Source organism: Papaver somniferum, chromosome 2, assembly GCF_003573695.1.
Source record: "Papaver somniferum cultivar HN1 chromosome 2, ASM357369v1, whole genome shotgun sequence".
Lineage (NCBI taxonomy): Eukaryota > Viridiplantae > Streptophyta > Magnoliopsida > Ranunculales > Papaveraceae > Papaver > Papaver somniferum.
The window spans coordinates 129,873,684-129,885,190 of NC_039359.1; the positions used below are offsets into that span (position 1 = coordinate 129,873,684).

The window sequence follows — 11,507 nt, forward strand, 5'->3', positions numbered from 1 at the left end:
TAAAGACACCAACAGAAGCTCCATGGTATATTTCGGAAATAATTACAAATAAAACAAAGAATGCACAAAATTCCTATTTGTGATATCCAACACACTTATCGAGAAGGAAATCAAGCGGCAGACGGGCTAGCAAATGAAGCAGCGGACGGAAGCAAAGCGGCAAATTATTCAACTAGAATCTGGGACTAGGCTATCCCACCATGCATCAATCAAATCCTATTAAGTGATACCATGGGAATCAAATTCCCTCGTGTAATAACAGTCTAATCGTTTCTTTTCTTTTCTTTTCATGCTTCAAAAAAAAAACTAATTATGAAAATTTGTAATGTCTCGTGACATCCATACTTGCCAATTAACATCTTTCTACATATAATTTTTTTTGTACAACATGATTTTTTTTTTGTATTTTCTTGATTCTCGTGATATCATAAGTGTTAAATCTAGGTTTCTTAATCTCAAAACATAAATCTATAAAGATTAATAATTATTTGGTACCTATTTATCTGCCAAGATGTCAATAGACCCAACATGCACCAGCCTCCCACACAATGTAACTCAGAATGTCTCTCAGACCCTGTTGAGTACTACAAACAAACCATGGAGTCAACTATAACTAAAGATTCTTGTGAATTTTATGCCCTAAAAATACCATGTCATCTTAAAAAACTAGCTACTACTACAATTTCTTCTCTTCGTTAAACCGTAAAGATTGTTTGAAGCAAAAGAGTAAGAAAATAATATTTATCTCTAAAACTATTCCTCTTCGGTCCTCACATTCTAAATAATTCATTAATAAGTACTTAATGTTTTATCTTTGTAATTAAACCCAGATGTAAATCAAAGAATGTGTTTCCCCGTAGCGGGCCTTTTCCTGCTTCTCCATCAGGGTTGGCCATGTTTATATGATTCTTCCTTCAGGCATTGAAGCTTGCTAAGGAAAATGACACCAAAATACAAGATTTAACTTTAATAAATGATAAAAAGTTCTACAATGTTGCTGAAGCTGAGTTGCTTGAAGAACAAAAGGTGTATAAATGGGAACATTATTTAAATACCCCTAAAAATTCGCCCCTTAAAATATACCCTTGTTCAATTTTTAAAATGATCCCTACCTTCTGAAAAGTGAAAGCAACTAGCACAACTTGCTCTTAAAAATGGACGCAACTAGCACAAGTTGTTTCCAGAAGTGGACGCAACTTTAAAGTGGAAGCAACTTTCTCAAGTTGACTCCAAAAAAATTATCTTTCACCCCTCGGGGGTATTTGTGCAAGGTCAACAAAAATGGAGAGTATTTATAACCAACCTTGGTATAGGGGCGGCATGGTTTAGTAGAGGGGCGGCATTCTAATAAGACAAATAGGGTCATTACATGATCATTCAAGGTGTCCCTTATTAAAAAAGTTGGAAATGACAAATTAACCCTCATAATTGATAACCTAGTTTAGTGATGATAATCAAGTTTAATGTTAATGATTAAATTCACTTATATTAACTCAAAATCAAAACAAAATAAGATTTTAGAGTTTTTAAAAAAAAAAGTTTGGAGATGGTAGAGAAGTTTTAACACAAAGTGAAGGCCAATCTCAATCAATTGAAGAAATTAACCAACAAAGTGAAAACCCAATGCCTGAAAATGACCATGTATACTTCTAAATTAGTCTTAACTAGCTTTTTGTTGCTCAAATACGTAAAAAAAAATCAATTTCTTACATTTTCAGAGCTAATTACGGTTGGCATTTCGCTCGTAACCAACCGTAGTTCATAGTTACGGTTCGTAAAAGATGAACTACCAACCGTAACTGGTTAAATTTGGGGAAAAACCCAATTATAAAATCAGTTACGGTTGGTAACCAAATGCTCGATACCAACCGTAACTGAGTTACAGTTGGTAAATAAAAATGGTTACCAACCGTAACTGAAGAAAATTTTCAGATATAAGAACATACGGTTGGTAATTGAACTATTACCAACCGTAACAACATCAAATTCTCCAGTTACGGTTCGTAATAGAGTTAAAATCAACCGTAGCTCACATAAACCCAGAAATTTGAATTTCAATTTTCACCTAAAACCCTAATTTCTGATAGAAATTAAACTTAAATCGAACAAAATAAACTAAACCCTAACTGGGTTTTTCATAATATACCTCATATAAGTCATTACACTTGATTAATTTTCGAATCGCTGATTAATCGAAGACGATGAAATTTCCAGTTTTAATGGAGGTTACAGTTGATGGAGGAGAAGAGAAGATGAAGAAGAAGATGAAAAAAAAAACTGATTTGATTTTTTCTGATTCATTAAGTTTAAAAAAAATTGATTTGATTTTGGTTGATTTAAGGTGAAAAGGGTAATCTAGTCAATTTACATGTCTTTAGGACATCCCCTAACCAACTAAGGGGACATTACTATCACAGTGCCGCCCCTCTACTAAATCATGCCGCCCCAACATTCCCACTTAATTTTTCATACTACTCATTATCAAGTGATCTTGTTCCCTAGACGCTCCCGCTTCCTTGGTTATATTCACTTCTTCTCTGGCAACTTGGTTTTCTTCTTGAATTTCTTCCACATGACCAGCAATAGCACTAGTAGACTCGGATAGAGATTCCCAGACAATAAAAGTATTTAAATAACCTGTTGGTACCTGCAAATTCTTTTTTTCTTTTTAGTCTTCTCTCTTTCTAGAATAGACACCCTTCATCCCCTTTTCTAGGTTGGGTGAAGAAAATGATAGGCTCCGACTAGATTTTATAACGCATCACTAGTCACATTACCACGAAGCATCTCATTTGGGCAAATGTTAGTGTCATTGTTTGCAGCCTTCACTACATCATTCCCATGTAAAATCATGTCATGGGCAGATATCCCAATCATTTCCATAGAGCCATCCACATTGGCCACCTCATTATCCAGCCCAAGCGACTCCATCAACTCTGGGACCTTTCGGACCCTTCTCATTCATTTTAGGCATCCACGGACACCTTCCTGATTACCATGACATTTAGCATTTGATTGCCCACCGGTGACCCAAGTCTTGCGTCGTGGAGGTTTATACCGGAGAAAAACTTGCGAGAAGAAACCTTGCACATTTTTTACAATTTCTCACTCATCCAAAATCTCTTATTTTTGGTGGGTTTTTCTCCTCTACTTACTTGTTCTCTGCTCTACAGGTATGAGGTTCTTTTTCTGACTATTGATTCGAGAATGGATGAGATTTATCTCGTCTAGGGCTGTGCTAATTTAAGTCAGCCATGGTAGAAGATGATTCAAGCTTGGGGTTTGCTAATTTACCTCCTCTAAGTCCAACTGCTTCTAATGGCATTAATGGTGGATGAAAAGAAAATCATATAGCTGCTGACAGTGCTAAAATTGATGTTTCAAATGAAACATCATTTTAATTTGAAACATCAATTCCATCATTACCAACCCTAAAATTGGAAAATGGAGATCATTGTTTGGGGAAAACAAAGATGGCTGTGAAGATTTATCAACCTAAAAGTTATTCTTCCACAAACCTCAATCGATTAAACAAATTTTTGGTTGGATATTTTGTGGGCAGTAAAGTTCCTTTTAACCTAGTTAAGGAAACCTTGGAAAATGCTTGGAAGCTGAAAGGAAGATTGCGATTGTCTCTATTAGAATCATTTTTAATAAAAAAAGACTAAGTCATAAAGTTATCTTAAGACTTAAGTTTACAAAATTCCATCACATGACACCTTATTTAAGACCAATTCATTGCACTCTTTAAAACTCACAAGATCAGAACGAAGACTTAGTATTTTTCGTTCCACTACTTTTTTTTGTTGTTGTTGCAGAAGTGCTAATTGGTATTGGTGGGTGGTGATCAATATTTATTACAGCCCAAATAAAAGCTACTGGTGTTTACTTCATCTCATTAATCATTCTCTGATTGGGTTCTTTCAGATTCAATATTCATGGTGGTGAGTATTTCAATCAACTGTTATCACTTTGATGAAATTCATGAATTGTGAATGATATCCGATAATTGATTCATCTTATTGGCTTATCAATTTGTCTTTGACTTGTCACTTTAACATCTCTTTTTCATTCATTTTTCTTACCTTTATATTTAAATTGCAACCCCTATATGACTATATTATATGTGTTTATGGAACTCTCTTTACTTTGCTAGATCAGTTTTTCAGTTCATTGGTGGTAAATCTTTATGTAAGAGCCTTGTTGGTTCTATTTTTTTTCCCTTTGAATCGATTGACTATCAAAGACTTGAGGATTCGCCAAGGTTAACTGCATATATAGTGTGGATGTGCTCTGTGACAAAACTTATAGCGACATTGCAAGATATACTAATTGTGTTGCTTAGTTATTTGTTCTTCATATAAGTTTCTAATGGCTAACTTGAAAATAATTGTGTGTTTTCATTTTTTATTTGACAGATGATTTGTACTTTATGTAATGATGCCTTGATAGCTGGAGATGGTAATGCCATTTTCACTGCAGAATGCACAGACTCCTTTCATTTCAGTTGCATCACTTCATATGTGAAGCTTGGAAGTCAGACTTGCCCAACTTGTATTGCTGAATGGAAGGATATTCCTTCCTTTGGCCCTGCTTCAAATCCAACTGGTGGACTCACACCAGCCCCATTACAGCCACGTATTCCTAAACGAAGAATCAATACTCGGGTCATTACATCACAAGTTCCATCTTCTGAGCCACTTGTCTTCAATGATGATGATCCTTTGGATTTCCAATCCAGTTTTTCATCTAATAACATTTCTATTATCAGATCCATAGATATCAAAACACACACTGAATTCCCAGCTGTTCCACGGTCAGTTTCGCAAGAAAACTTCCATATACTCGTCAATCTCAAATCTAATGTTACTGAGATAGATCAAGTTAATAGTGATATAACTTGTCGTGCACCAATTGACCTCGTCACGGTTCTCGATATAAGTGGCAGCATGACAGGTACAAAAATTCAGTTGTTAAAGCGGGCCATGGGATTTGTGATTGAGAACCTTGGCCCTTCTGACAGATTGTCTGTTATTAGCTTTTCATATAATGCTCATCGCCTCTTCCCCCTTCTCCTCATGACTGATTCTGGTAAACAGTATGCACTACAAGCTGTGAATTCTTTGGTTGCTGGTGGTGGAACAAATATTGTAGAAGGACTCAAGAAGGGCTCAAAGGTTATTGAAGACCGAGGACACAGAAATCCTGTTTATAGTATCATGCTATTATCCGACGGGCAGGATTCATACACCAAGGAGATCAACCTTAAAGAAATTTCAAGGTTGCAAATTCCAGTTCATACATTTGGATTTGGCGCAGACCATGACCCTATCATGCTGCACTCAATTGCGGAGGGTTCGAAGGGAACTTTTTCTTTTATTGAAGCTGAGGGATTAATACAAGATGCATTTGCTCAATGTATTGGTGGTCTCCTGAGTGTAGTTGTACAGGACTTGCAAGTACACATCCAGTCACTTGACCCTCATCTTTGTCTTAGTCAACTAAAGGCAGGGAGTTATTCCACTTATTTGACAGGTGATAACCAAACAGGATCTGTCGATATCGGGGATTTGTATGCAGATGAAGAGAGGGATTTTCTCGTGCTGGTTAACATTCCAGTTGTAGCAGATGGAAATTCCAACGATCAGATGAAGTTGGTTAGAGTGTGGTGTGGTTACAAAGATCCTTTTACTAAAGAATCTGTCACTACTGAAGCCATAGAAGTGAAACTTGAGAGACCCGAAATGGTTAATGAAGATACGGTTGTTTCTATAGAGGTTGACAGGCAGAAGAATCGATTGCAGGCTGCTGAGGCAATGAGTAATTCGCGTGCTGCTGCTGAGAGAGGTGATCTGCCCACCGCGTGGTCTATAATTGATGGTTGTAGGATGCAGATATCAGACACTGCCTCTGCACATGCCGGTGACAAATTTTCTGTTGATTTAGATTTGGAGCTTCAAGAGGTACGATCGAGGATGAAAAGCAAGAAAATATATGAATCAACAGGAAGGGGATATCTACTTTCAGGAATGAGTTCACATTCGAGGCAAATGGCTACAACTCGAGGAGATTCTACTGAGAGTACTTACCAGACAGCTTCCATGAGTAAAATGCTTAAAAAATCTGCTGCATATCTTCCAAAATCGCGTGCGCCTAACTCAGCTGCACTCTCCAGCTTCCCCCCTTCATTTTTCAGTACACCTTCAACGGCGTCTAATGGTGGCCGAGGTGGAGGCACTGCCAATGATAGTAATATGGCTTTCAAAATTTCTTCAGCAAGTAGTCTCAAAATTCAAAGAGGTGATATCACAAAGTGGTGTATCAATGGTACTTCTGATGCCATTGTAAATGCAGCTAATGAACGGATGCTTGGAGGTGCGGGACTTAATGGAGCGATACATAGTGCTGGAGGACCCGAACTACAAGCAGCATGTTCTACCATTGCAGAGGTTTGTCCTGGAATTCGCTGTCTAAAAGGAGAAGCAAGAATTACTCCAGCATTTAAGTTGCCCGTTTCGCATGTTATTCACACTGTTGGTCCTATTTACAATGTCGACAACCACCCGGAAGTTACTTTAAGAAATGCATACAGAAACTGCTTAAAGCTCGCAAAAGAGAACAAGATAGAGTATATCGCTTTTCCTGCCATATCTTGTGGTTATTTTGGTTATCCCTATGACGAATCTGCTACTATTGCAATATCTACTGTAATGGAATCGGATGGTGACTTCAAAGAGGTGCATTTTGTTCTATTTGAGGATGATGTCTTCAACTCTTGGGTGGAAAAGGCGAAAGGATTGCTTTAGTCGCTGCTCACACCCAACAGTTAATTAAAATTGACAGCATTGTGGTTATCGGATTAAATCGGTTAACTGTAACTGTGGAAAAAAGACTACATTACTTGCTGAGTATTTCGTTTTACTTCTCTGTAATAAAAATTCCAAAACCTGCACTTTCAGCCAGCGGCCCCAATAAATTTTGCCACATTTTTAATGTCCATGAGTAGTAAAACGGTACAATTCCGGAGCAATGTGTTGTCATAAGTAAAGAGTCCAACTTAACTTTTTTTTAGCTTCTATTGAGTGGAAAAGTCCCTTTTTAAGTCTGTCATTTTTAGGGGCGACCCAAAAGGAATTAGGGACGATTTTTTATTCCCAACCTATACACTACGTTAAGGGATGTCCAAAAACGCGGAGAATACGTTAATGCCCTTACATAATCGGAAGCTATACTATACCCGATTGTAAATACCTAATCGGAAGGTTATTAACTAGATTACACTACCGATTAAGTTCGTTTATGTGCCAAACTCGTATCTGGCTTCTATAACAATCGGGAGTAACAAGATCCTCAAGAGACTACCGATTGTTAAAGTATAGAAATTAGAAATCTTTAGATTTTTGCAATGGTGAAATTTGGGGCTCCTATATAATCAGACGAATTAAAACCTGTCTAAGCTAACGATTTGGGGCTTCCCATAATCGGAAAGCTACGAGTAACAATACCTCCCGATTATGGTAGATTTCAAATTCATTAAATGAAGGATTTTAAAAGAAAACTTATTTTGGGGCAACCTATAATCGGAAGTTTATGTAATGCATATACCTTCCGATTATGACTACATCCAAAACACGAACCAAATGGTTATGGTCGGCTCTGTACCCTAGAAACCTATGGAATTTGGCAGTGGTTCGATTTGGGGCTTCCAATAATTGGTAGGTATATAAGTAACAAACCCTAACGATTTTGGGCTACTCAACAATCGGTAGCTTATGATGTGGTAATGCCTACCGATTATTAACTATTTGACAGATAAAACCAAAGTCAACCTGAATTCATTTCATTTCATTTCATTTCATTTCATTTCGTTTCAACTTCAACTTCAACTTCAACTCCTCTTCTCCTCTTTCCTTCCGATTGCAGAGAGGAAAACTGTCCCCCTCTCCTCGCTATACATCGTTAATCGTCGAATCGAACCATCGTCGATTATTCTCTATAAAGATGAAAGAAAAGGAACCCCAGAAAGCTAAAACCAAAAACGTTTGTCGCGGTAAGGATCCAAACATTGGATTGCATGCACGTAATAAAGAGGTTACACGAACCCGAAGAACGCGAAGAAGATGCGGCCCCTGATGTAGGATATACTCAAAGCCAAACTCTCCAGCAACTTTAAATGGCACCTATTAGGTAAGATTCTACCATTAATTTGCTTTATATTGCTTCAATTCGTCGAATCCATGATTTTTTTAAGGGTTTTCGGTTATTACCCATATTCGGTAGGTTAGTAATTGTTTTAAACTCCCGATTGTTATCGATTTATTCATTTCACAAGAACATTCGTTATATTCGGGTGCTAAATATTTAGCTTTCCTACCGATTATTGAACATTTTTCATTACTGAGGCCTAAATCGATCATAATCGGAATGTAATTGTGTTTTTGACTTCCGAATATACTAGGGAAGAACAAGTATTAGAGACGTATTAAGCGGTTGATATGTTGTGTAATTTGCTTCCGATTGTTTAGGCTGAACCATATTAGTAGTTTCTGGACACAAAGTGATGCATATTCGGTAGACATTAGTTTTGTGAGACTTCCGATTGAGATTTATTCGGAAGCTTATACTTTTTATTACTTTCGATTATTCCTATTCGGAAGGTTGTGTTGAAATTTAGTTTACTAACCTGTTGTACTTTCTTCGCGTTGTTTAGGGATAGGCGAGGTAGAAAAGTCGAAGATGCAATTATCTCAGATAGTGCAAGGAAGCAAAGGCGTCAGAACTTGACAGCTAGTGCAAGGAGATCTAGGACTGCTAAAGTCGCTTCAAGTGCTCAAGATGGAACTCAAAAAGCAAGTCAAGAAGGTGTTCAACCAAGTGCCCCTCAATCAGAACCAGTTCAAGAAGGTGTTCAACCATGTGCCTCTCAATCACAACCAGTTCAAGAAGGTGTTCAACCAAGTGCTCCACAATCACAAGCAGAAATTCAACTAGAAGCACCCGAAGATAGAGTACCAGAAGTAGGACAACCTAGTGGTGCGCAAGAAGAAGGAGAAGCTGAAAAGAAAAATCCTCCTCGAAAGAAAGCGCAACACCTTTTCCCAAATGAACTGAAGGTGAAGGATATTCCAGAAGGTGTAATCCTTGGGCTGCTGGAGGATGGAGGACAATTTTTATTTGGATACAAAGACTCATGGTCCAAAGAAATATATGAAACCGAGGAAATGATCGTATCCATTTTATTTACCTATTATGTTTTTCTTCGTAATACTTTAGGTTATTCTATTTTTTTTGTAACTTGTCATATGTTTAATAGTATCATTCTGATGCGGTTCGGTTTCTCAAACCGACCGCCGCACCAACTAAAATGATGGATTGGCCTTTGAAGGATGAATGTGAAAGGTTCAAGACCATTATTGCAAATTCAGGGTTGGCTGATGCTGCGGAGAACTCAATGTTGGAACATGACCAGGTGGCTATATCGGCGTTTGTGGAGAGACTTTATCCTGAGACCGACACCTTCCATATGCCATTTGGGGAGATGACGATTACCCCAGATGATGTTGTGCAGATTGTTAGACTCCCTGTCCATGGCAAAGGTGTTAGGGATGAGTTCAAAAAGCAGTTGGAATGGACCAAACTTTATGATCTAACTAAAAAGTGTTTGGGTTGGGATGAAGAAACATCTATAACTGAGTCCAAGAGATGCATGAAGTATAAAACTAGACAGTTCAACATTAGTACTCTGATGGATATGTTCAAGAGAACCAAGGAAAAACAAGAGAAAGGAACTTTAACCGATGAGCAAGTCAACCACGCAGCCACCGCATATCTCCTATGTGTATTGGGATGTGTCATTTTCCCCAATACCAGTGGCAATCGGGTAGACTCCAACCTTTTACAACTTCTGGATCCTCTCGAGAAAGTGCATGAGTACTCTTGGGGCACGGTATGCCATGCGTGGTTGATGGAAGAGTTGAGAAAGGCGTCGAGGGTTGGAATTAGCCAAGTGGCCGGGAACGTGAGTCTACTACAGGTATTGTTTATTAACTCTACATAGTTGTTTTTTTTTGGTTTTTCTACCATTGAAGATTCAATTGCCTAATACTTGTAAAAATGACAATATAGGCATGGATCTACGACCACTTCCATATCTTGAAATTGGCCATTGAAAACCCGGCGTGGAAGAAAGGCGATCCTAGAGGAACAAAGTACGTCTTCGATGACAACCATTATAGGACGAAGGAGCATCAGTTGATTCGTTTGAGGGAGGTTTTGGACTCACTGACATCCCAAGACATATGCTTTGATCCGTCCAAGGAAGACCGAGCTAGTGGACATATCGCGGTTCGATCCGATTTGACCCTTTATTTTGGATCGTTATGGCACCCCGCAGGATATGTGATGTACAATGCCTCAAGGGTGATGCGACAACACGGTTTTGTACAAGGTATACCAAAGGAGGAAATCCATGGAAATTTCTCTTTGGTTCTGGAGGAGTGCACGTCTGATAAGGATTCTATCACGGTCGTTCACAAGAATAAACCATCCTGTAAATTGCATTGGGATAGAAGGGCGCATTACTTGATCAACCTAGGAAGGCCAGCCAACAAAGGTTTTGAAAATGATCCCAACTATATGGAATGGTACCTGAGTGTTTCTCACATTCGTGTAATCCGTGATCTTAAACCAAAGCCAGCTTCGTACAAGAGTATCCTCAAAGACAAACCTGTGGGTTATGAAAGATTGGTACGTATTTTTTCTTAGTTTAGTTTAATATTATGGGTCAAAATAGAGTAATAACCGTTTGATGGCATGCTATGTTTTAAAACAGAAGGGCAGGTTCAAGAGTTTTCCAAATGGTGCACTAATTGCATAAAAGCCGGAGAGCCTGTGCCACTTGATAAGATAAGAAAGCACCAAGAGTTGATTGATAACATTGACAATGAATATTATGCATCTCAGTTCGGGGAAAAAGCCAAGCAACCTAAAAAGATTGTGGAAAAAAGAACTCGGGCGTCATCGAGCACTCAAGTTGATGAAACCAATGATAATGTTGGCCCAACTCGTCGCAAAGTCAAAGGAAAGAAATAGTAAACTCTCGATGTTTTACGTTCACTTTATGAATAACTTTGTTTATGTCGGATTGTGTCGTTTTCAAACAATGTGTCGGATTATGTCGTTTTCAAACAATGTGTCGGATTTTTAGTTGTTACGTTATGTTTATGGATTGTGAATGGTTCCTTGTATGGATTATGAATGATTATGTTGCTATGTTTATGCATTTAACGATGACTCGCAAGCGAATCACATGAAGATACATGAAACTGTTGAATTTTGGAACACAATCGGAAGCTAAGTTTATATATTAACCTACCGATTCTGGGGATTTTGCATTTTTTGGTCAGAATCAGAAGCTTTATATATTATTAACCTACCGATTCTGGGGATTTTTCAAACTATTTTGTCAGAATCGGAGTTTTTTAATATACTTTGCCTTTCGATTTTTC

At 37.9% G+C, this 11,507-nt stretch overlaps 1 protein-coding gene across 1 annotated transcript; it reads left to right on the forward strand.

Moving 5' to 3' along the window:
- The first annotated feature begins 2,768 nt into the window (after nucleotides 1-2,768).
- LOC113349113 (E3 ubiquitin-protein ligase WAV3-like) lies at nucleotides 2,769-6,993 on the forward strand. Its single transcript, XM_026593034.1, has 2 exons — nucleotides 2,769-3,944; nucleotides 4,419-6,993. Exons 1-2 carry the CDS (start codon nucleotides 3,939-3,941, stop codon nucleotides 6,804-6,806), a joined length of 2,394 nt encoding a protein of 797 aa, XP_026448819.1. The 5' UTR covers nucleotides 2,769-3,938; the 3' UTR covers nucleotides 6,807-6,993.
- The last annotated feature ends 4,514 nt before the right edge of the window (nucleotides 6,994-11,507 follow it).